Source organism: Pongo pygmaeus, chromosome 12 (genome assembly GCF_028885625.2).
Source record: "Pongo pygmaeus isolate AG05252 chromosome 12, NHGRI_mPonPyg2-v2.0_pri, whole genome shotgun sequence".
Taxonomy (NCBI): Eukaryota; Metazoa; Chordata; class Mammalia; order Primates; family Hominidae; genus Pongo; species Pongo pygmaeus.
In genome coordinates, this window is record NC_072385.2 from 89350982 (window position 1) to 89377783 (window position 26802).

Genomic DNA, 26802 nt, shown 5'->3' on the forward strand with positions numbered 1-26802 from the left:
GTGCTCCTCCCTCCCTTTCAAAATGTGAAATCCTGTCAGAAAAAGCAGATTTTATAAAATCAAACACCTACAGTAATATTGCAACATGCTAGAATATAACTGAGAGAAAATTAATTCAGTAAAATGGTATCTTGTTATTGTAGTCTGTAACTCTCTTGTCTCTTTTCTAATGATTTTTAAAGAACAGTCCATATGCTTCTTACAATATCAGTGTTTTCAGTTGAATTTTCTCCTTTAGTCTTAAGATTGATTCTATTCTGAAAGTAATAAAAAATAAATAAATGGAAAAAAAACCAAAGCTTGATTTTTCAGATTACTACTTGAAGGGTAGTTTGCAAAAATTCTGTTTTCACTTTCAGCCCCTTCTTTGCCTCAAAACAAACATGGCTTTTTGTCATAAACAAATGCTATGACAGAATGCTTAAATGAACCCTTTGATTTGCAACCACCTTATCTTCAAATGCCACTATATTTGTGAGAATTTTTTTCCTTTAGTCTCACAACACAGCAAGACCCAGTTAAAATAGCAGGATTTCCTAAAACAAGTTGTAAAACCTAAGTTCTGAAAAAGACTGCCCGTAAACTCAATAGAATAAATAATGACGATTCTTATTAGATTGTTTTTCTTATGCAAGAGAAATCTAGTGTTTACAAATCTTAACTAGAATAATGGTTACCTTAAGGAGATACTGTATTCAGGACAGAAGATGCTTGTATATTGGACCCATGCACCAACCTCCTCTTCAGTTTCCCTTTCTTTGGCTTCTGTTACTGAAAACAGATTAAATGATTCAAATCTTCTTACAGATACATGTCGCAGGCAATCATCCAGGTGTTTTTGCTTCAGAACCTTTGAAATAAAACCAAATATTGCAGTCATGTTATCTAAACATATAGTAAGTTTAGTGTTCAAAATGTTCAAAATTTAAGTGGTAAGGGGACTTTCCCTTCCAATAATGACAGATTAGGTAATTCAGATATATCTCCTACTGAAGATAACTATAAAAGATGAACAAAATATTTTAAAACATTACTTGAAGACATCAGAGAGCAAAGACAGTGAAGATTTACAAGTCTGATTTTTTTTTTTTTTGAGACAGGATCTTACTTTGTCACCCAACCTCACTGTCACCCAGCCTGTCACCCACCTGGGTTCAGGCGATCCACCTACCTCAGGCTCCCTAGCAGCTGGAACTAAAAGTATGCACCACCACGCCTGGTTAATTTTTTAAATTTTTTGTAGAGATGGGGTCTCCCTATGTTACCCAGGCTGGATTCAAACTCCTGGGCTCAAGTGATGTTCAAAGCTGGCCTCCCAAAGTGCTGGGATTACAGATGTGAGCCACAGCACTTGGCTTGCAGTCTTATATCTTTAAAAGCAGAAAACCTACAAAGGTTACTCTGACTTTTGCAACCACTTTTCTCCTGGGGATATTTGTCCATTCCAAAAGAAAGAACCAAGAAGATAAGCTGCATCTTTAACAGCCTATGGAGCTAGGAGAGAAAAGTTGAGTTTCAAAGCTTACCTAGGAATGGGGAGGTATATTGAGTATGCAAGGTATGTATGTTTTAGCATAATGAATAATTTTGCTGGTGTTGCTGAAAGCCAGGTTTTTAAGTGTGGGACACATCAACCAATAATAATGTTTGGATTTTCTTTGGATCCTCTTCCAAAATAATCAAATTATAAAGAAAAATTATGACAAAATGGGGAAAATTTGAAAACTGATCAGATATTTCATGACATCAATTAATTATTCTGGGTTGATGTGGTATTGTGATTTTTTAATGTCATTTTTATAAGTTCATAATGAAATATTTAAAGAAAAAAATGACATCTGAGATTTGCTTCAAAATAATGGTGGGGGGGCAATGGGAAAAGTGAGAATAAACACAGCTATTCATGAGTTAAAATTGTTGAAGCTTATCAGTACCTGAATGATTATTGTATTCTTCTCTCTAGCTTTATATGTTTGATATTTCCCATGATAGAAAAATCTTAGATATAAAATAACTTCGGACTCATAAGCAAACAAAAATAAAGAAAAAGATATTTGAAAAGCCAAGTATATTTGGAAACTAGGCAATGTACTTATAAATAACCTGTGAACCAGAAAAAGAACACACAATAAAAACTATAGGCCAGGTGCAATGGCTCATGCCTGTAATCCCAACACCTTGGAAGGTTGAGGCAGGAGGACTCCTTGAGGCCAGGAATTCCAGACCAGCCTGAGCAACATGGCAAGACCCCATATCTACAAAAAATAAAAATAGGCTGGGCACAGTGGCTCACGCCTGTAATCCCAGCACTTTGGGGAGGCTGAGGCAGGTAGATCACCAGAGGTCAGGAGTTCGAGACCAGCCTGGCCAACATGGTGAAACCCCATCCTTACTAAAAATACAAAAATTAACCAGGTGTGGTGGCCAGGGCCTGTAATCCCAGCTAATGGGGAGGCTGAGGCAGGAGAATTGCTTGAACCCAGGAGGCAGAGGTTGCAGTAAGCCGAGATTGTGCCATTGCACTCCAGCCTGGGTGACAACAGCGAGACTCTGCCTGAAAAAAATTTTAAAATAAAAATAATTAGTAGGATGTGGTGGTGTGTGCCTGTAGTCCTAGCTACTCAGGAAGCTGAGGCAAGAGGATTACTTGAGCATAGGAGTTTGAGGCTGCAGTGAGCAATGATCAAGCCATTGCACTCCAAACTGGGCAACAGAGTGAGGCTCTATCTCTGAAAAAAACAAAGAAAATTATAAAGTATTTTGAATTGAATGATAATAGAAATACATTTCAAAACATATGACATGCAGCTAAATCCAGGCTTACAGAAAAAAATATAGAAAGGCCAAAAGTTAATAAACATTCATTGCAAAAATTTGAAAAATAAGCAAAATAGATCCCTAAAAGAGTACAGGTTAATGAAGTAGAAAACAAACATAGGAGAGAGGATCAATAATACTAAACGTTGTTTCTTTGAAAAGATTGATAAAACTGATAAATCCTTAATAAGACTAATAAGAAAAAAAGGAAGAAGTATCAAGGTGATACAGGGAGATTACTATAATATAAATCCTGTAGACATTAAAAAATAATAATAAAGAGATATTTATGAAAACTAACTTCGAAAATTTAGATGAAATGGAAAAACACAACTACTAAAACTGACACAAGAAGAAATGGAAAATCCGGATAGTCTAAACTATTTCAAAAACTGAATTCATAAATTTAAAACTTACCACAAAGAAAACTCCAGGCCCAGACTGCTTACCGGAAAATTACATTAAATGTCTGAGTAATAATTAATGCAAGTCTTACCACATTCTTCATTAAATACTCAAACAACACTATGAGGTAGATACCTGCTATGTGAGAGAAAAAAACCAGAACACAGGGCAGTTAAGCAATTTGCCCAACGTCAGAGAGCTCACAAAAGGCAAACCCAAAGTTAAAATCCAGGCTGCCTGACTACAGACCTTAAACTCTTAACACCTCTGCTTGTAGAGAATATGATAAACTGGCATCACCTATCCATTCCAGATCCCAAGATACCTTTCTATTTTATAGAGTTGGAAAGCTAGAAGCTGTATTTCCCAGAATCCTTAGCAGTTAGAGTTTCAGATGTGATTTTGGTTTAACTAATCAGATGCACTAACATGAGTTTGAAAGAAGAAAAGATGGTGTTAACTATAATTCACAACCAACTTGTGCTGGTCAGAATAGTTGTAAAGATATGGTTTTTCTGAAGCAGCTTTAACAGAGGTCCCAGTGTTGACTCTCTAATTTAATGGAGAGTGAGAGGGAGCACAAGTGGCATCACTTCTCCTGGTTGCTTCTAGAATCTAGTTATGGCATACTTTGCTTCTAGAATCTATAGTTATGGCACAGCAGCTTCCTGTTCACCAAAGATCACAGCTAAAGTGATGTAATCCTGGACACAGCTTCAGGTTCTTCATTGTGGTAGAGGTAGTATTTCACTTGGCTGGCCAGTTTCAGCTTTATACTGTTCTGGGACTCTGTTGTTCTGGGATTCACTCTTAGACTGTTTCTCCAATGATTTTGTAAGTACTGAATTCACTATGCTAAACCCCCTTCTGCTTAAAGTAGCTAGAGTGGTTTCCATTTTCAAAAAAGGAACCCTTATTCCAAAGATGCATAATTCTTATGTGTAGAAGGGCAAACTGAGATCAAAACAATCAAGAAAATATATCAGTATGAATATATCTCATAGGAAAAATATGTTTAAATTTTATATACTATGTAGAAGTTTTAGAAGGTTAGTTTTTTAAATGGAGGATCAGAAAAGGTAGCCTCTCTTTGAAGGTTTTATTTATTTTTAATTATTTAAAAGACTTAATGAAAAGCAGGGTCTTGGTCAGGCATGGTGGCTCATGCCTGTAATCCCAGCACTTTCAGAGGCAAAGGTGGGTAGATCACTGGAGGCCAGGAGTTTGATACCAGCCTGGCCAACATGATGAAACCCCATCTCTACTAAAAATACAAAAATTAGGCGGTGCATGGCATGTACCTGTAATCCCAGGTTCTTGGGAGGCTGAGGCACGAGAATTGCTTGAGCCTGGGAGGCAGAAGGCACAGGAGGCATGAGAATTGTTTGAGCCAGACTGTACTACTGCACTCCAGCCCAGGCAACAGAGCAAGATTCTGTTTAAAAATAATGATAATAATAATACAGGGTCTTATTATAGTCTGTCAACTATGGGCAACAGGAAGAAAAACAAACTACTTAACAGAGCTTACTCTTAGGAAAAAACAAAGTATCAAATTTTTAAAAATATAAAATGTAGATATTATAAATTGTCTTCAATCTTGCCCAATTAAACTTCAAACAGTAAACACCTTTTAATAGTCTAAATTACTCTGTTGTCAAGGTAATGGCACCAAGGTACTCTGATGTCAAGGTAATGGCACCATAAACCACTAATATAAAAAATAATTTAAGTCACCACATGTATAATACTGGAAGGGGCTTTCATAGTTTAGTATGATCTGCATGATCTACAGTATGACAACAAGATCTACATGATTGACAATATGACAACAAGCTAATACTCAATGAAAGTAACAGGTAACATATTTAGAACAAATAAGACATTTATATAATCCACGTTAGGTAAAAGTAATTGCAATAGGAGATCAAGTCAAATTACTTTTGACATTTCTTTAAAAAGAAGATTCAGTTACTTTAAGGCCATCAATAATATTTGTAGCTTAATGAACTGAGAGGATACTCAAATCTCCCATCAAGTTATAACCTTATCATCTACCACTTTTAGAAGACCTCCTTCAAATACCCATGTTATATAATTAAATAATATTCAAATGAAATTATCTGGGGTGAAGGAATAGTCAAGGCATTTTCTCATTCTCCTAAGTAAGTCAATGAGCTATTGAGTCAAATATCAATGCTATACCAAATAAGTTCATGTCAAAAGATTAAGTATCAGAAGAAGAAAAAAAAGATATCAAGTCCTAAGGTCCCTAAACCCATTAGGTAAACAACGTATGCAACTGAACACAATGGAAGTCAAAGACCCATTTATTAACCTCAAATGTTTGTTTACTCCAGAACTAACTAAACTGATCATAACTATACAGAAACACTTATGAAGACCAGATGTAGCAGTTGGGTAGAGGAGTAAGGCTAAACACAAAAGTATTGGTTGAAAATCTTTTAGAAGAGTAGCTAGATGCCCTGATTACATCATCAACACCAGGCAACTACACTTCCCCACAATGGAACTTTGATAGGTACATTTCTAGAGAAGATGAGTAACAGTTCTGATCTTAAACATCAAGTACAGCTTAAAGTAGTATAACAGGCTCTTCATTCTGATCAATATCCCTTTCCTTCACTTAGCTTCCAGATAATAGGCAGCTAGTCTTATATCTGCCAGAGAGGAGATTGCAATATAGAATGAGTACCCCTTATCCAAAATGGAACGAGAAGTGTTTTGGATTTTGAATTTGTTCAGATTTTGGATTTGTTTGGATTTGGGAATATTTGTAAAACATAAAGAGAAGGCTTGGGATGGGACCCATGTCTAAACATGAAATTCATTTATTTTTCACACATACCTTATACACATAGCCTGAAGGCAATTTTACATAATTTTAAAAATAATTTTATGCATAAAACAAAGTTTTGACTGTATTTTAATTGCGAATTGTCACATGAGGTCAAGCACGGAATTTTCCATTTGTGGCAACATGTTGGCTCTCAAAAAGTTTCGGATATTGAAGCATTTAAGATCTTGAATTTTTGTATTAGGGATGCTTAACCTGGTTTCCTTTCTGGGATATTGGAAGAAGAAAAAAAGACCTGTAGATACTGACATTTGGGATCCACCCAACAAAAATGACCAATTCCAGTTACCCTACAGTTAAGAGGACAGTTAACAGAATTCTGAATCCCTATATTTATATATGAATCTATGCTCAGGGATGCAAATAAAAACCAGAAAACCGTATCCTTTACATGCAGAAGCTATAGTGTTTCCCGTTTTTAAGACACAGCAACAGGCCAGGCACGGTGGCTCACATCTGTAATCCCAGCACTTTGGGAGGCTGAGGTGGGCAGATTGCTTGAGCTCAGGAGTTTGAGACCAGCCTGGGCAACATGGCAAAACCCATCCCTGCCAAAAAAAATACAAAAATTAGCCAGGCGTGGTGGTGTGCACCTGTAGTCCCAGCTACTCGGAACACTAAGGCATAAGAATCGTTTGAACCCAGGACATGGAGGTTGCAGTGAGCCGAGATCACACTGCTGTACTTCAGTCTGGGTGACGGAGTGAGACTTTGTCTCAAATAATAATAATAATAATAATAATAATAATAATAGCTACTATTTATTTTGAGTCTATGATGTGGCAGATTCCAAGCTAAGCATTTTACAAATATTATGTCAAATACTCAAAACAACCCTCCAAAGTATGTGTTATCACTCCCATTAAGTGAAGAGAAAACTGAGGTTAGAAAGTAAAAAGTTGTCCAAATTCCGACAACTTATAGAAGACTTATATCACACCTATTACCAAAAGGATTTAAGATGGCTTAAAAAGATGAACAATACAACAAGATAACATTTATGAAGAAAAAGAGAAAGCAAAAGTAAGGATATAAAACAAAGATGCAACAAAAATACATTCCAAAACAATCTAAATACTTGATATAGATCAGTGAAGAGCATCCAGTACATGGTAGTAGACCTAGGACTGGATCACGATTTAGATGCATCTGATGCCAGTGTCAAGTTGTATGCTTGCCAAGTTAACTGTGCTTCTTCACAAACCTTTTTATTCTACTTGTTCTTCAAAATAACAAATTAAATTTGTCATCAATTAAATATTTAACTTGTCATTAATTAAATATTACAAAACTAATAGCAGCTGAAAGAGAGTTATCGCTACCCTAAAAGCCAAGTTGAATGTTTGAGAAAGATAAAGGTAAGTTGCTTAAAAGTTTACTATCAATTTAGGTGTTGGAAGCCAACTATAAACATTTGAAGAATTATAAACATCTAGAAAGATCTGACACTCAGAAAATAACTTCACTTGGAATATGTATAGTTATTACAATTCACCTCTTAACTAACTTTTTCAATTAGCCAATCCAGGTAAAAGCATCCTGCTTTGATATAAACTGAACTGTGAAATATTCCATAATCAGATTCTTCAGCCAAGTATTCACATCTCCAGGCAACATTTTTCATTCGGTAGGTGGTTTGTAAATACGTGTGTAACAGTCATTGCTACTTTTTCATCTGCCCTACATCGCCTCCTTTTAGGAACTGTCCCTCCCTCACTCTATGTAATTCTAGTGAGGTTGTTACCTTACCTGCCACAGGGTGGGCTGATGACCCAGGTTAGCCAAAGTGCCCCATTCTGGACACAGCAATTGGTCCAACCTTGGCCTATCAGAGTCCTTTGGAGGAAATGATTTGGATGTTGGGGAAAAGAGTTATTTCTTCTGTATTACTAGCTGGATGGATATGAAAGCCTGGAGTTGCCAGTGGCCATCTTCGTCAACATGTAATGAGATTCAACAAACAGGAAAATAGAACAACATCCATAACTTCTACTGATATTGATTCATAAACTTTCAGACCTCATCTAATTTAAGTACTCGCTTGACTCAAATGTTGGCAACTTACCACGTAACCTGGAACCAAAAGATGCACTAGGTCAACCAGGTTTTCTCTCAAAACCTGTGTTTTGTTAATTACAAAACACAGAAAATACTGAATAGTTAACATAAAGTAAAAGGCCATGAGACAGCATTGGAGCTCTATAGGGTAAAGGAAAGACAGAATTTTAAAGGAAAAAACAAGTAGACAGAGCAGATGTTCTTCAGATGTCCCACAAGAAGGAAAAGGAGTCACATATCTCTAGCACTGCTTAGATTCCTTATAGTTTTCCAGTACTAGATGCATATAAGATAGGAATGGTTCATTCATTTGAAATACATTTACTAAGAGCTTGTCAATGTTTAATATATGTGATCGATTAAATTATAATAGAAAAAGATTCACTTCCTCTTTGTCACCTCCAAGGAAGGAGTTGTATTTCCCTGCCCCTTGAATTTGGCCTTTGCCAAATATCTTACTTTGGCCAATAGGAAATAAACACATGATGTGAGCAGGGGTTTAAAATGTGTTTCTGTGGTTGGGCTTGCTCTTATACCTCTGCTATCACCATGAGGACTTTAGCCCACTAGTCCAAAGATTAGAGACATATGGACCACATGTGCATCATAGAGATACCCAGGTGACTACAGCCTGTCAGTCAGCTCCCAGGTGGCCCCCAGATGCACCAACAAAATAAATACTAACTGTTGTATGCCACTGTGATGTTGCGGTTCTTACTTAGCAATAGCTTACTGATAAAATACACTAAGGACTAGGTGCTATGCGCCACTTAAAGACTGTCCTTACTCTCAGGCTTTCCACAGACAACAACATCTACTAAAAACAAATTAACCAGGCCCTGTGCTAGGAGCAGAGGATGTAAATTAATAAAACATCACCTTTTCCCAGGGAGAATGCCCATTCTAGTAAGAAAGAGAGACCCTGATCACATGATCATAAAATAATATAAGGGGTTCACTGGTATAGTGGGCTGAGGGTCTAACTTAGCCCAGAGGCATTAGGGGTGGCTTCACAGAAGAGTTGTTTGAAATGGAAGTGTGAAGAATGAACAATCATTCACCAAGGAGAGAAGATAAAAAGACTCTAAGCAGGCAGATGTATACCAAACGTTTCGATGTCAGAACATGTGGGGAGTTCATGTAACAGCCACAGCTGAAACTTGTCACTGTTTTCATTTAGACCGCAATTTAGAATGAACATAAGTGCTGTAGTTTTTACTATACTGAGAATCACTGAAAGCCAGGCAGCATGACATACCCCTGTAATCCCAACTACTCAGGAGGCTGAGGTGGGAGGATTGCTTGAGCCCAGGAGTTACCTGCCTGGGCAACAAGCAAGACTATCTTATTTAAAAAAAAAAAAAAAAAAAAAAAAAAAAAAAAGGAAGGGTGGGGGCGGTGGGCGTGGCAGGCATTGTGGCTGATACCTGTAATCCCAGCACTTTGGGAGGTGAGGCAAGTAAATCACCTGAGGTCAGGAGTTCAAGACCAGCCTGGCCAACATGGCAAAACTCTGTCTCTACTAAAAACACAAAAATTAGCTGGGCATAATGGCAAGCGCCTGTAATCCCAGCTACTTGGAAGGCTGAGTACGGGAGAATTGCTTGAACCAGGGAGGTGGAGGCTGCAGTGAGCCGAGATTGCGCCACTGCACTCACCTCTGGCCAACACAGTAAGACTCTGTATCAAAAAAACAAAAAAAAGGCGGGGGAGGGGCCAGGCACAGTGGCTCATGCCTGTAATTCCAGCACTTTGGGAAGCCGAGGTGGGTGGATCACCTGAGGTGGGGAGTTCGAGACCAGCTTGACCAACATGGAGAAACCCCATCTCTACTTAAAAAAAAAAAAAAAAAAATTAGCCAGGCGTGGTGGTGCATGCCTGTAATCTCAGCTACTGGGGAGACTGAGGAAGGAGAATCATTTGAACCCGGGAGGCGGAGGTTGTGGTGAGTGGAGATTGCAGCCATTGCACTCCAGCCTGGGCAACAAGAGGGAAACTCCATCTCAAAAAAAAAGGAGGGGGGAAGGGGGGTTGAGTCCACTCTCCCCAGCTCACGCAAGATCTCATTTCAGTGGTCACTATTAAAAAAAATTAGATATTTACTTTATTATAGATACTTCCTATGATGATCTGTGAGGACATGCATTTTCTTATCCTGTAAATACCATTTGTAACAATAGCAAAACCAGATCATTAATGGTCTGGAAAGACTGTCAATGTATCAGCAAATAAATCTTAATTAACTCTGATGATCTACTTAACTCATAACTCTAAAAGCACTAAAAGACCACTGTATGAAAAGGTGACTCAAGGCAACTGCAAACAAAGTGACCCCCAAAACACTAAAAGCACAATCTCAAGTAAAGTGGCAATAGCTGGGAAACTCTTTTCCAAATACAACCGTCAGAAATGGAAAAATGTCCTCCTGAGTAAAGTTTTCGGCAGAAAACTTCAGGCAGAGGTATAACACTGGTATGTAAAAACAATAACCAGACTTCACTTCAAGAAGTGAGCGAAGAATGTGAGTGATCATAAATCAGAACTTCCATCAAGCTTGCACGAGTAAAGTTGTAAGTAACAGCAGAAACTTTTAAGTACCAGAAGATACCATCATTCAAAAACGAACACACTTTGACTAGCCCACCTTGGACACGAAGAATCTCGCTGATCACTATAAACTACAAGATAATCATTTAACTTTGAGACCTCAGTGAGAGAGGGGATCAGCTCTTCCCACTCCTTGCACGCTCCGCTGTACGGAAGATGCCGAGGGAACGCGTGCCGTGTCTCAGTCCCGGCACAGTCAACCACGCTGGGCAAAAGACGGGGCCAGAGGGTGCAGACGAATATCGGTAACTCGAACCAGGCTGCAAGTTAAGCTGGAAGAAACCTGGGGAAGGAGGCAAAACAGAAGCAGGAAAAGAGCAGTGGGGAGCAGTGGGCGCACCAGAGACTGGCAAGAAGGGGAAAAGTCCCCCAGACGCACAAAAATGTCTAGAAGGGGTTCTTCTACTTCCATCTGAGTTTCCCAGGAGCTCAGCCTTGGCTGTCCCGCTCCCCACCCAACCCCACATGATTCCTCCTCTTGGATGGAACGCTTAGGTGAAGCGAGGGGGAGCTTCGCAGGTGGCTCCCGGCAAACTGAGAAGGGTCTCCCAGAGCTGCCAAGAGGAAAGAGCTGCGAACAGTCGCTCCCCCGGTACGTGAGAGAGAAGTGACCAGAGGCAAAGGTGAGGCGAGCAGGTTCTCCCTTACCTGCCGCAGGAGCTTCCACCGGGCGGCTCCCAGGGGCACCGAGACTACGGACCCCCGAGTGGTGCAGCCAACTACCGGACCCCCGCCCGCTGCTCGCGCAGTCTCGCCGGTCCCAGCGTCCGCGACTCGCGACTCCATCTCACTGGAGCCTTCCATACCCGGAGGTGCGGCCGCCGCAGCTCGTCCCCTGCCAGGACCTGCCAACTTCTTCCCTGTCAGGACCTGTGACGCTCGGCCCCTCCCGCCAACCGGACCAGACATGCGCGTTCTCCCCGAATTCCGCATTTCCTGTACTCGCATCTCCTTGGCAACCAGGGCCGCGCTGTCACGTCATTGCACCATTTTGCTGGTAGCCATCTTGAGTGAGGGTGGACCAGAGGATGAGAGAGCTGTGGCAGGGCTACTGGAACGCTGTCCCTCATTGTTTTAGCCTTCTGTGCTTCATCTCGAGCTCAGAAGACTAGCAAAAAACCAAAAGTCTTATATATTTCGAGACTAAAGAACCCAGGAACCCAAGAAGTATCCTTGACCACAACAAAGATGGCGAAATCTGCCGGTTTCGTGCTAGATTGAGGTTACGTAGATCGGCGTGCTGCAAACCAGCTCTAGGCGGCTCTGGGTAGGTTGTCGTTCTGTGAGCTGCGGAACGCAGACTTCGGCTGGACGTGCTTGCGGTGACACCTGCTCCTCTCTGAGAGCTTCAGGTTCTCCGGCCTGCCTTCACTGGTTTGTGTCCAGAGCTGGACTGATTCTCTCAATTTGCGTATGTATGGGGGATGTGCTGGTCTCTTTCCTTCTCCCCTTTCTCCCCCCGCCTAGCCACCCACCCCTCAGTCCCCAGGTCCTCGCTTTTTGACTAATGTCCCGTCACTGCGTGCGTGTCACCTGGTCCCTCTCCCTGTTGCATTCAGATCGCCTCATCCCTGGGATGGAGAGTTGCATGGGGAAAACGAATAAGTTCTCCTGAGAACACCCATTTATCTACCCCACCCCCATCCTAGCCTCGCATACTTCTCCTTAAGGATGAAAGATGGATGGATAAAGGCTGTGGAAACGTGGTGATGTAGGACCTTTGCAGGCCCTTGTTATTCGGGTCTTTTTTCCCTTTTTACTAGTGTCGGCTAGTAAACTAGTGTTGCTCCCCTACCCCCAATCGCCCATTATTTTGCTGCGACATGGAAAGATTAAGGGGGGCGGAGGCGTCGTAGCGCATCTGATGTATGGTAAATTTGACGCAGCGTTCTACCTTTGATACCAGGGGGCATTTTGTGGAAGACTTCCATAATGACGTTCAGCGGTGTGCAACATACCTAGATTATTCCTGTCGTAAATAATAGCAACTGCCATTTATTGAGTGGTCACTATGTGCCAGGCACTGTATGGTCTTAACATTAAACTGTCTCATTTTGTCTTTACAACAACAACCCTAGAAGGTAAATGATGTCATTTCATTTTTGCAGATGAAGAAACTGAGGCCCAGAGACAGTTAAGTGTAGGAGCTAAGACCTCAACCCAAGTCTCTCTGACTCTTAACTACTTATTAGCAATCAAGGTTAATAAAAGCTACCTCCTGACAAACCAGAGATGGCCTTACGTTTTATTTGTGCATCTTGCAGGGGTTTTTTGTTGTTTTTAATTAAAGCGCTAAATACCTTTTTAACATTAAAAATCCGAAGTTGAGTATGTCCAATATTTGGAACCAAACCAAATTGGATTTTTTGCTATGCAGCTTACTGTCCAAGTGACCTGTAACAGTTGCTTACAACCTCCCACAGCCACAGTTTGGCAGCCTGTAAAATGTGCATTGTAATATCTACTTTATCAAGTCCATATAAAATTTAAATTAAAGAAGATAAAAGCACCTGGCACTTAGTTAACACTCAACAATAATTAATCTTCCCTCCCCCACCTTTATTAAATAATTAGGCTTTTTCAGTTTATCTTCCACATATATACCAAAGATATGTTCATAATTATGTAAGACCAAAGGGCTTTTTACGTTTTACAGCCCTGAGTTCCTGAGATACCCCATTAAGTCTGTGTACTTATTTGCAAATTTTTATTTTGTTTCTTGTTTTGTTTTTTGTTTTAGTTTAACCCCTATGTGTGCCAGAATCAGTGCTGCATAGTTTGAGCCTGATAGGATTAACTTTACAAATGAGACATTTAAGTCACATCTGCCAAGAATTATGATTTGAATGAAACTTTAAATTACACAGGTTTTTAGATTTAGTTAGCCTAAGTTATCAGCTGTCTGAAGTTATTCATAACCTAAGCGGGGCATGGCCCTGAAAAGGAGGGAGGAGAACTGCTGATCTTAGATACTCTGAGAACCCACTTCTCTGTAATCATACCTATAAAATCATTCATGTACTGGCAGCCCCAAAAGGAGCATAAACCAGGGACTTTGATATCATGCAGCAGAAGACCAAATTATTTCTCCAAGCTTTGAAGTATAGTATTCCTCACCTTGGAAAATGCATGCAGAAACAGCATTTGAATCACTATAACTTCGCTGATCATTATTACAATAGAATAAAATTGAAAAAATATCACCTAACCAAGTGTCTTCAGAATAAACCCAAGATATCAGAGTTAGCAAGAAACATCCCAAGTCGGAGCTTCTCATGTAAGGTATGGACTGTTTAAGTTAACCTATTTGTAGGTCATTAAGATTAATTTTAATTTAAAAATAAAGAATGAGTAGACTATCAGAGCTACTAATTTTCTCAGTAATTCTAACTTGATTTTTCTAATTTTCAAGTCTCAATTGTCTCTAGTCAAAAGTAAGTATAAAAGAGTATATATACATCGAGGCAGGCAGATCACCTGAGGTCAGGAGTTCAAGACCAGCCTGGCCAACATGGTAAAACCCTGTCTCTACTAAAAATACAAAAGTTAGCTAGGTGTCATGGCACCCACCTGTAATCCCAGCTACTTGGGAGGCTGAGGCAAGAGAATCTCTTGAACCCAGGAAGCAGAGGTTGTGGTGAGCTGAGATCACACCACAGCACTCCAGCCTGGGTGACAGGGAGACTGTGTCTCAAAAAAAAAAAAAAAAAAAAGTGTATACATATATTTATAGGGCTCTAATGTAATATATAAAAATGTAGGTTTATAAAAAATGATTCACCTCAGGACTTCCTTAGTATGCCTGCCAGTGCATTTCAAAGTATAATTGAGCCTTCTAAACTTCCTAGAACAATAAATTATAGCTCTTAATAAAATCTAATGATACGCTAATTGTTTTGTGAATCACGAATCAGTAAACGTCAGTAAAGGCCATGAATTGTATTTTATTTCTCTGTAAAAAAATGAAAAATAGTCTTGCGTTTTTGACCACTTGAGTCATTCAGGAAGACATTGTCAGAGTATTGTACTTCTGCCAGACCCCAAGCTGTGGGCGTGAACTCAACCTTGAGGACCTGATTGCCCTTATATAGAGAGTGACCACATATCCACTTTTGCCTGGGACAGCTCCAGCCTACACCTGTTGTCCCTGTGTAATTATTAATAGTGTCCCCTTTCCTCTCAAAAGTGTCCTGGTTAGAATGGTAAATTATATGGTCATCCTACAGTAAGTAGGATTAAGTGATCTATTTGTGCTGCTGCTGCTTTGACATCCCTCTCCTGCCTTTTACTTCTTATGTTCCTTAGGTTCCTTAATGATATTTGGGGGTGGTATTCTTGCAATAGTTTCACAAATTTATGATTTTAATATATCTTTTTATTTTAATTTCTGGTTTTGTCACATACTGATTTTTCCTTTAGTCTGTTTTGGCTTCCTCCTTTCTTCGGGTAAAATATATGTATAACAAAGTTTTCCACTTGATCCATTTTAAAGTATGCAATTCAGTGGCTTTCAAAGTTCATCTGTGTTGTATGCATGTATCATAACTTCATTTCTTTTTATAGTTGAATAATATTCCTTTGTGTGTATAAACCACATTTTGTTTATCCATTCTTCTAATTGATGGATACTTGGGCAGATTCTTCTCATTTTAGAAACTATCTTTTCAATCTTACTTTTCAATTTTACGCAGTTTTTCTAGTTTTTGTTCAATTTTTGCCATTATCTTAGCTGATACCTATTTAGGTGTTGTGTGTGTCTCTTTTGCTTTTAACATTTTATATGTAGCCCCCTAGTCTTCCTAGACTTTTTATGTTTTAGTCTTTGAAATTCTTTTCCTTTTCGTAGTGTCTTGCCTTAGTTTAGTACTTTCTTTACTCATTTAGAAATTCTTTATATCTTCTTTTTATTTCATTTTTGTGTTTTTTGTACATCATTCCTACTTCAGAAAGATAAAATTTTTAATTTCACCTATTGAACTAAATTTTGGACCTTTAGGTGATTTTATTTTGCATTGTGTTTAGAACATTTTGTCATGTCGTACTTTGTCTTAACACTTAGTTTATAAATAGTAGGCAGGAATTACCATCAGAGTAACAGCTGTGGTATTAGCTCACATTCTAAACAGAAGGTTGACTATTTTTTCCCTCCATTTGTTCCTGAAGCAACTTTTCAGTTTTCTCTTTTATAGATTCCCACTACCTGGAAACTTTAACCTGACTCAGTGACTCCAAGTATTAATAGTTCTTTTAGTAATTCCTTTACCTGATAAAGTAATCCTGCTTTCACATGTCATGTATCAACCATTCCCTCTATGAGAAATGATGTAATATAAAAGCCATGGTCTTTATCACTGAGACCTGGGGAAGCTTTATAAAGATGCCCCTGCAGCTGTGAAAACACCTGTAGACAAGAATGCACACTTCCTTCTTTCAGCAAGCATCCACTGAGTTCCAACTCTGTCCACTTTTATAGGGTGCAATAAAGTAGAAAAAGTAGTTAATGCTTTTAGGTAAATTAAAATGTGTCTGCTTAAAGAGCTATTACTTATATAAGTTAAGTAAGGAACAGAAAGTAGCATGTGTAATGGGAATGTTAGAAGGCAAAAGATCTAGCCATGATTGGTGTGACTGAACTAATCAGGACTCCTAATTTTCCTGACTGAAAAAAATAGGGAGTTCTGATCAGGCATAGTGGCTCACGCCAGTAATCCCAGAACATTGGGAGGCCAAGGCGAGCGGATTGTCCGAGCTCAGGAATTCGAGACCAGCCTTGGCAACATGGCAAAACCCCATCTCTACCAAAAAGACTAAAAATTAGCTGGGCGTGGTGGCACACGCCTGTAATCCCAGCTACTTGGAAGGCTGAAGTGGGAGGATTGATTGAGCCTGGGAGGTCGAGGCTGCAGTGAGGTTGCAGTGAGGTTGAGGCACAGTGAGATCTTCAGCCTGGGTGACAGAAGGATACCCTGTCTCAAAAAAAAAAAAAAAAAATAGGGAGTTTCAACTTGTCATTCTCGAGAAAGTCTTACAGGTGCTAAAATTTTGTGATTCTATACCTCTTGTTACTTTAGCAACGAATTATTGCCTATAAGTTTGGGGACTCTTCAGTATCAACTTCTGCAGTCTAACTGTATATCAGAAATCCTGGAGAGCTTTTTAGAAATGCAGATTCCTGGATCTCACCCCACATCTGCATAATGAAAATCTCTATGGTTGAGGCCTACACGTCTGTTTTTTGTTTGTTTGAGACGGAATCTTGCTTTGTTGCCCAGGCTGGAGTGCAATGGCATGATCTCAGCTTACTGCAACCTCTGCCTCCCAGATTCAGGCAATTCTCCTGCCTCAGCTCCCAAGTAGCTGGGATTACAGGCGTCCACCACCATGCCCGGCTAATTTTTTTTGTATTTTTTAGTAGAGACAGGGTTTCACCATGTTGGTCAGGCTGGTCTCAAACTCCTGACTTCAGGTAATCCACCTGCCTCGGCCTCCCAAAGTGCTGGGATTACAGGAGTGAGCCACCATGCCCAGCCCCAGATCTGTTTTTTTGAAGTTCACATCAGGTAATTCTGGAACTCACAACTTGACTGACAGTGGACCTGTATTTAGAAACTGGAAATGTTTGATGATCAAGTGTTGCTGATCTAAACCTTATTGAATTCATTCAGTTCTGCAGTTCTTATTGGCAAGTACCTCAGCTTTCCATTTTACATTAGCCAGATGGCAAGATGAAATTATTATACTTACAAGCCAGCTAGTGATACTCAAAGACTAGCATCCATCCAGATATCACATTTCTTTATCTTCCACATCATCCTGCTCTGCTCTGCCTAAAAAATAATTCCCAAAATCTTTAATAGTGATAATTTGAACAAGATACAAAAATGAAATTGAATAATTAAAGAGAGAAGACTAAATCCTTTGGTTAAACATGTCATTTGCCTATTTCTACAGTACAGATTAGCAGCTCCTGCAATAGTCTCATATTCATATGTATATATATATATGTAGTTTTGTATATCTTGCAAAAAGTTTGAGCTACATCCTTTTAAGCAATAGAATGTTATTGAAAAATGTAGGCGCAATCAGATTTGCATTTTAGAAGAATCACTCTGACAGAATAGAGAATAAATTGGAAGTAGGAAGCCTTGTCAGTAACTCAGATGAGTGAAGATGAGGGTGATTGCTTTTTTTTTTTTGAGACAGTGTCTCACTCTGTCACCCAGTCTGTAGTGCAGTGACACAGTCTCTGCTCACTGCAACCTCCACCTCCCAGGCTCAAGTGATTCTCGTGCCTTAGCCTCCTGAGTAACTGGGATTACAGGCATGTGCCACCACACCCAGCTAATTTTTTTATATTTTAAGTGGAGACAGGGTTTCGCCATATTGGCTAGGTTGGTCTGGAAGCCCAGCCTCAAGCGATCCACCTGCCTTGCCCTCTCAAGGTGCTGGGATTACAGGCATGAGCCACCGCACCTGGCCCTGATTACATTTTATTTGAGACATCTTAATGGAAGACTAGAGAGCTTGAGTGATAATTCCTCATCTCTTTGGATTCTAAAATCCAAAAGCCTGTTAGAAAACAAACGATTTTTTTTAACTGATTGGAGGGTATTGAGAATGGGCAAAACCTGACCTAAACTGACACAAAGCTATTATGACCTTTATCCCAATTAGTAGATGTTTAGCTCTAAAATGTTACTGCATTTGATTAGAGTGTTGTTCCCCTGTAAAAATCTCAAAATTTTAAAACATACCTGGTTTATCTTTATGTTTCAGATGGACTTATTTCACAGTCATGTATGTAACCTTACTGATATTCAGATGTTAAGGGTGAAGAAGGCCGGGCGTGGTGCCTCACGCCTATAATCCTAGCACTTTGGGAGGCTGAGACGGGTGGATCGCCTGAGGTCAGAAGTTCAAGACCAGCCTGACCAACATGGCAGAACCCCATTGCTACTGAAAATCGAAAAATTTTAGCCGGGCCTGGTGGTGCATGCCTGTAATCCCAGCTACTCGGGAGGCTGAGGAAGGAGAATCACTTGAACCCGGGAGGTGGAGATTGCAGTGATCTGAGATCGCGCCACTGCACTCCAGCCTGGTGCAATGGGAGCGAGGCTCCATCTCAAAAAAAAAAAAAAGAAGAAGAAGAGGAAAGGATAAATATAACTCACTAGTAAAGTGGAGATTTCAGTAGCAGTTGGATATATGAGTCTGGAATTTGGGGAGAGTCGTTACATATAGATAGCAGTTGAAGCCATAGGAGTCATATCACTATATTTACCTCTCTGCTATTACTACATCATTTTAAACTTTTTCTGTCTCCCCATTATATTGGGAGGTCCTTAAAGACAAGAATTTTATAGTACACATGTTGCCAGCACATAGCATAATGACTGCCACATTGTAGATAAGCAATGTGTTTATAGAATGAATTAATAGTTAAATTACTGCATTTTTTCTTTTCATATAACCATAAACTTTATTGCTAGAAAACATACCCCAGAAATCATCCCATCTGAGCTCTTTCTTTAGGTCTTTGATACTTTTTTTTTTTTTTTTTTTTTTTTTGAGAGTGGGCCTCACTCTTGCTCAGGCTGGACTGCAGAGGCACAAACATGGCTCACTGCAGCCTCAACCTCCTGGGCTCATGCTATCTTCCTGCCTTACCTTGCAAGTAGCTGGGCCCACAACTATGCCCAGCTAATTTTTTGAATTTTTTTTGTGTGTGGAGACAGGGTCTCACTTTGTTGTGCGGGCTTGTCTCAAACTCCTAAGCTCAAGTAATCCTCCTGCCTCAGCCTCCCAGAGTGCTGGGATTACATGTGTGAGCCACCATGCCCAGCCCTATGACCCATTTTGAGTTCATTTTGTTTATAGTGCAAGGGATTGGGGTACAACTTTATTATGTTGCTTGTGGATATCCATTGTCTGAGCAACATTTGTTGAAAAGACTGTTCTTTTTCCATTGAATTGTCTTGGTGTCCTTTCTGAAAATCAACTGACCATAAATGCAATGGTTTATTCTCGACTCTCACTTTTATCTCATTTTTCTATATGTCTGTCGTTATGCCAGTACTACACATTTAATTAATATAGCTTTGTAAAAAGTTTTATTTATTTTTTTGAGATGGAGTCTAGCTCTGTTGCCCAGGTTGGAGTGCAGTGGTGCCATCTCAGCTCACTGCAACCTCTGCCTCCCAGATTCAAGCAATTCTCCTGCCAAGGCCCCCCGAGTAGCTGGGATTACAGGTGCCTGCTACCATGCCCAGCTAATTTTTTTTTATTTTTAGTAGAGACGGGGTTTCTCCATGCTGGCCAGGCTGGTCTCAAACTCCTGACCTCAGGGTGATCTGCCCGACTTGGCCTCCCAAAGTGCTGGGATTACAGGCATGAGCCACTGCGCCTGGCCTGTAATAAGTTTTAAAATCAGGAAGCGTGTGAATTCTTTCTAAACAAATGAAGAAACTAAAGCCACAGAGCCTAAAGTTAAGTAAGAAAACTAGTAGAGTCAGAAGTAGACCTAAGTTAGCCTAATTCACAGTACCTTTCTTTTTTAATATCTTGTAGTACAGGTAGACCATCCCTAATCCAAAATCTGAAATGCTCCAAAATCCAAAACTTTTTTTTTTAAATAGGGACAGTCTTGCTATGTTGCCCAGGCTGGTCTCAAGCTCCTGGGCTCAAGCAGTCCTCCTGCCTCAGCTTCCCAAAGTGCTGGGATTACAGGCATGAGCTGCCACTCATGGCCAGTGAGCATCTTTTCTTACATTTATTGATCCTATTGGTTTTTCTTCTTGAATGCCTATTCTTGTCTTTTGACCTTCTTTTAATTGTCTGTCCTTTTCTTACTGATTCATAAGATTTCTTTACGTGTCCTTTGTCTTTTACATGTGCTGTAGATATCTTCTCCATATTTGTCCTATTAGTATTTCTTTTCACTTTATGATATCTTTTGTTAAATATGTTTTTTTCATTTTATGTTTTATGCTGTCTGAATTTTATTCAACTCAGCAAATATTTGTTGAACACCTGCTATGCACCATTCTAGGCATTGGAGATATAACACTGAACAAAATAAAAATCCCTGCCTTTGTGAAGCTTACCATCCTACTTGAGAAAGGAAAAGAGAAAGAATAAAGAATTACATGAACAAGGCTAGGTGCAATGGGTCATGCCTGTAATATACTTTGGGTGGCTGAGGTGGGCTCATTGCTTGAGCCCAGGAGTTCAAGAACAGCCTGGGCAACATGGCAAAACCCTGTCTCTACAAACAATGCAAAAATTAGCTGGGCATGGTGGCGCCTGTAGTCTCAGCTACTTGAGAGCTGAGATCAAAGATCAATTCCTTGAGCCCAGGAGGCAGAGGTTGCAATGAGCCGAGATCATGCCACTGCACTCCAGCTGAGGTGGACACAAGCGAGTCCTCATCTCTCAAAAAAATAAAAAGAATTACATGAATGAAATACAAAGTGTGTCAGAAGCGATAGGTATGGTGAAGAAGAAAAAAAAAAAAGACAGGAAAGATGTGAATAGGCAGTGTGGGGATAGGGAGGGGTGTTATTTTAGTAAAATGGTTAGGAAAGGCCTAACTTAGAATATGACATTTGAGCAATAGCTTTAAGGAGGTATTTGGGCATAGGGCCCAAGTTCTAAGAAACTGATGTGGGAGCAAGCTTGATATGTTCAAGAAGCATCAAGTATGGATTAACTGGAATAAGTGGGCTTGGCGTCTAGTAGTGGATTAGGTCAGCAACGTAATGGGACAAGATTCTTTAGGACTTTGTAGACCATTGTAAGAATTTTTGCTTTTCCTCTTGAGCAAGATGGGAAACCATTGGAGGGTTTTGAGTGGAGTAACATAATCTGACTTTAGACTCACACAAGCTCCTTTGTTGAAAATAGACCGGGAGGCAAGCGCAGAAGCAGAGAAAGCTTTTGGGCTTTTGCGGTAATCCAAGGGAGAAATGATGACGGTACTAGCCGAGTAGTCCAGTCCAAGTGTGAGAAGTGGTCAGATTCTAGATATATGTTGAAAGTAGAATTGACAGGATTTAGCAGACTACTTGTTTGTGGCAAGAGAAAAAGACAAAGCCAACTGTAATGCTTTTAAGCCTGAGTAGCTGGGAGGACAGATTTGTCATTTATGTAAATTGGAAAGGTTGCCTGGAGAACAGGGTTTTGTTTTTTTTTAATAGGGCAAGGGATATATGGGGAGATTTAAAGTTCAGATTTGGACATTTTTTGGCATATTAGACATCTAAGTAAAAATGTTGGGTAGTCAGTTGGATATACAAGTCCATCTTGTTCAGGGTTGTTCAGGCTACAGCTGTCAATTTGGGAGTCCTCAGCATATAAATAGTATTTAAGGTCATGACTGGATGAGATCACCAAGGGAATTAGTGCAGACTGCAAAGAAGAGAAGTACTTAGTGCAGGAATTGAGCCCTGCCAGTGTTAAAAAGCCAGGGAGATGCCGGGCCTGGTGGCTCACGCCTGTAATCCCAGCACTTCAGGAGGCTGAGGCGGGTGTTCACCTGAGGTCAGGAGTTTCAGACCAGCCTAGCCAACATGGTGAAACCCCGTCTCTACTAAAAATACAAAAAAAAAAAAATAGCCAGCGTGGTGGCAAGTGCCTGTAATCCCAGCTACTCAGGAGGCGGAGGCAGGAGAATCACTTGAACCCAGGAGGCGGAAGTTGCAGGGAGCCGAAATCCCGTCTCAAAAAAAAAAAAAAAAAGCCAGGGAGTTGAGAAGGAACTAGCTAAAGATACTGAGAAGGAAGGGCCAGTGAAATAAGAGGAAAACAAGGAGAATGAGGTGTCCTGGAAGCCAAGTAAAGAAAAGTGTTTTTAGGAGGAGGAAGTGATCAATTGTATCATGATCCTGACAGGTCAAGTAATATGAATACTGAAAATTAACTTTTGTACTTTGCAATGTGGTAGCCATTCACTGACCTTGACAGGAGCAGTCAGTGGCATAAGAAGGGCAAAAGTCTGGGCTCTAGAGAGGGGGTAAGGAGAAGAATTGGAGGCAGAAGATGAAAGGAACACGTTTCCTTCATTTAACAATTGCTTTTAAAAAACAAAATGAGTTAACAGCAAATACAATTAGTTATTTTACGTGAACATAATTAAAATTTTGGAAATCTCATTGGTGTTTCATGGTTGCTAAATAGCATGTATGCTAATATGAATTAATTTCAGGTATTTTGATTACAGATTTAGTATATTTCTGTGTTAAGATAACTGACAGAAACTATTAAGGAAGTTCCTCTCTATTCCTAATTTAAGGTTTTATCATTTTTTTAAAGCATGGTGATTATTTTTTGTTTTTTCCCTGCATTTATCAAAAATGGCTCTAAGATTTATCTCCTTTATTTGTGTTAGATTACATTGATAGATTTTTTTCTGATGTTGGACCATCCTTTCATTCTTAGGAAAAAATCCTTCTTGGTCACATTAAGTTTAATTAGTATTACTATTACTGTTCTTATTTTGTGCTTTTTAAAATTAACTGATTTTATCACATTTTATTTTAGAATAAGATTGATTTTTTTAATTGTCTCATATCATCATTGTCTAATTTTGATGTCAAGGTTATATTAGCCTAATAAAATGAGTAGTTTTACCTCTTTTACTATTTTTTTAAATAGTTGACATATGAAAAGATTAGCTGTTTCTTGAAGATCCAAGAAAGCTACCTTTGAAAGCATCTGGGCTTGGTGTCTCTTTCAAGAAGGGGACACTTAGTTACCAATTTAATTTCTTTAAGAGTTAGTGACTTATATAGCTTTTCTATTTCTTGAGTCAATTTTGGTAATTCTTTTTTCTTTCTGGAAAATTACCCATTTCATTTATTTTCAAATAGATTCACATAAAGCTTATTGTAATTTTTAAAAATCTCTGTTGTATCTGTAATTATGCCTTTTTCTCTCCTCGTATTCTTTTTTCTTGACCTCATGATCCACCCGCCTTGGCCTCCCAAAGTGCCGGGATTACAGGCGTGAGCCACCACGCCCGGCCTCGTATTCTTTTTTCTATCAGTTTTGCGATGTTTGTTTTTTAATAGGTTTCTAAAAGAACCAACTTTTAATTTGATTCTCTTTAGTTTCTTTGTTATCAATTTAATTTCAAAAATTAATTTTCTTTCCTTTCTTCTACTTCCTTAAGACTTACTCTTTTTCTGTTTTCCTAAATTGAAATGCTTCATATTGCATTCTGTTTTTCAATTGCTGTGGATTTATGTTTTTTCAATGTATTATTTATTATTTATTATTCTTTTTGATGCTCCAGTTGTCCAAAATGTGGCCAGTAGAAACCCCTTCAGTTGACACTTGTATTCTTTTGGCATGTCTCCATTAAACTTTGAGCACTTCCTTATTTTCTGGCATAAGATTTCCCAAACCTACCATGTATTTTCTCCCTGCCCTAGCCTTAGAATTAGCCATTTACTTTTGGCTAATTAGTCTTGACTGAAGGGCTGTCCAGTGTCTTTCTACTTCACCATTTTTTCTATCTTTAGAGTTCAGCATCTTTGCCATGATAAAGTTAACACATATCATTCTCCTTCTATTTTATAACAGCTTTCATTGTTAAAATGATTTAGTGGTGGGTCACTTGGGAAGTGGGAAGGAGTGCTTCTTTTTACCACTAATGGAGTGATACTGTACCAGTAACCTTCTTAAAATCTGAAGGTAAAGCCATCCTTACCTCAGCTCCATTGGGTAGTATATGCCTTTGAAACAACTGGACTATTTAAAATATTAAGATACCTGGCTAAAATGGATGGCTTTAGCTGTGTACCCTAATGATATTGCTAGCTGAAATTGAAATGAAAGCTTAAAACACTTAGCAGGTATCCTTGGGACAGAACAAAAACCAAAAGTAACTTGGAGTACTTAATGAATATTATATAAAATCTCAGTTTCCATGGGAGTAATTCCTTTGGAAGAGTTACTTAGAAAGCTGTTGAGTTCTGCTTGAATTTCGTTAAGGCAGTCAAAAATCCTATTGCTTTCAGAGTTATTTTGGTTCAGATAAGTTCAGTTTATTTGGATTTATGACAGAAAAAATGTTAATCAGGAATGTAAAATTAAGAAGGTGAGTTTTGGAGCCTGCTCTGTTGCTTTTGGCTCTGTGTTGGCTATGACTCTCAGTAAGAATGAGTATTTAAAAGTGACAGAACCCAGCTCCATGACCTAGAATGTGCTAGAAGCTACAGGGTAGTAGAGAGATAATCCTGACTCTACTTCAAAAGTTTTAATGGAAATTACAGAACAGACAATCCTGAATCTAGAAATGCAAAGGCAGCTCTTATTGCTATTTTACAGTTTCAGAATAGATTTTTAGTCATCTACTGACTTATGATGGTGATATGAGGGGATTATTGATACAGATATCGTGTCTCACCACTTTAAAGATCAACCATAGATTTTGTAGAAATGCTTTAAAAATGAATGAAAAATAAATATATAAGCCTCCAGTATTTGATCTTCGAATAATTACTCAAAAAATTAACTGTATGGAATGAGGAGGCACACACCTATCTATAGTCCCATCTACTTGGGAGGCTGAGGCAGGAAGATTGCTTGAGCCCAGGACTTTGAGTCCAGCCTGGGCAACATAGTGAGACCCTGTCTCTTAAAAAAAATTCAGAAAATTATGTGATTGTAAGTAGAGGCTAAATGATTGAGACTATCATAACAACCATTATTAATAATTTTAATCTAATTCAAATAATAATGTGTCCCAAAAAAATCTAAAAGGAAAACCTTTGTGAAAATGATTATTTTCCATTTAATTTGTTTTGGTGATTTTTCCGTTATATTTTTGTGTTTAATTTTAGATTGTAAACTCTTTGTAATATAAACTGTATTTATAGCTTACATTCTCTACAATGTTAGTAAAGTATCATGGACATATTTATGCAATAAATACTTTCCAGCTGTTGGCAATCCTTACCAAAGACTTAAGTCCCCCCTCTGGTACAAATCACTGTACAATTGTCATCTTTGGCAGAGAGCTGAAGTAAAACATCTTGGCCGGAATTCTTTTGCTTAAACAAGGCAAACCATTGGAGTGTTGAATTATTAAAGCTTTTAAATTTGATAACAGGTTTTGCTTTATCCAAATTGTAATGATTTATATGATATTAATTTGCTTACCAGAACTCAAATAAAGCTCTTAGCTTATTAGTCACTCTTGATAAGACACAGTGAATGCTTATTTAGCTTTCATCTATATTTCCACTCATGTTCATTAGTTTTCTATTATTTTTCCTGGTTCTTCCTTTCATAGAGTGAACGTATTATTATTCCTCAAAGAAACTGAAAAAGAAGCTCTGTTTCATTAGGCATTAATTCCCTTTTTTTTTTTTTTTTTTTTGAGACAGGGTCTCACTCTGCATGCTGGAGAGCAATGGCATGATCACGCCTCACTGCAGCCTCGACCTCCTGGGCTCAGGTGATCCCTCCCACCTCAGCTTCCCAAGTCGCTGGGACTACAGGCGTGTGCCACCACACCTAGCTAAAATTTTTTGTATTTTTTTATAGAGACGGGGTCTCGCCATGTTGGCCAGGCTGGTCTTGAGCTCCTGGGCTCAAGTGATCCATTCTCCTTGGCCTCCCAAAATGCTGGGATTACAGGCGTGAGCCACTGCGCCTCGCCAGTTCACTTTTTGATTTGATAAACAGTTCTGTTTTGGGGCGTAGTTATTCCCACAAGAAAAGAAAATTATATCCCTTGGTTCTCAGACCCATTTAAATTTAAAAAATTTAAAAAGTAAAAAATTATAGTTAATGAAGTAGGGAAATATTTCTTATCACTCTGGCTGTGAGTAAAATAATAGTGAACATTTATTAGTAGTAATAATGTCTTCCACTTCTTTGATATTTCCCTTCTTTTAGGAGGTACTTCAGTACTTATAAAACGCGAAAGATTTTTTTCTCTACCTGACTTTCCTATTAAATATGTAAAAGTTCATGGAATTTTATTTTCTCCTTAATTGTGTATCAATTTTCCCCATAGTATTTCTGAACGT

The 26802-nt window shown here is 39.0% G+C and overlaps 2 protein-coding genes across 19 annotated transcripts in view; one reads left to right on the forward strand and one right to left on the reverse strand.

Annotated features, from left to right (window-relative positions):
• Window positions 1-11755, reverse strand: part of CAMKMT (calmodulin-lysine N-methyltransferase) — a 417874-nt gene extending 406119 nt beyond the window's left edge. For all 9 annotated transcript variants that reach the window (XM_054473836.2, XM_054473833.2, XM_054473831.2 and 6 more), the window contains exons 1-2: window positions 11414-11755; window positions 678-850 (exon numbers count right to left, since the gene is read on the reverse strand). In XM_054473836.2, coding sequence (XP_054329811.1) covers window positions 678-850; window positions 11414-11713 — 473 coding nt within the window. In that variant the 5' untranslated portion in view covers window positions 11714-11755. The remainder of the gene's footprint in view (window positions 1-677; window positions 851-11413) is intronic.
• Window positions 11741-26802, forward strand: part of PREPL (prolyl endopeptidase like) — a 42947-nt gene continuing 27885 nt past the window's right edge. The window contains exons 1-2 of one of the 10 annotated variants that reach the window (XM_063648756.1): window positions 11741-12176; window positions 13506-14047. In XM_063648756.1, coding sequence (XP_063504826.1) covers window positions 13829-14047 — 219 coding nt within the window. In that variant the 5' untranslated portion in view covers window positions 11741-12176; window positions 13506-13828. Of the gene's footprint in view, window positions 12177-13505; window positions 14048-26154; window positions 26226-26802 lie in introns of all 10 variants that reach the window. The other 9 variants (XM_054473812.2, XM_054473825.2, XM_054473817.2 and 6 more) reach the window with 9 other exon arrangements.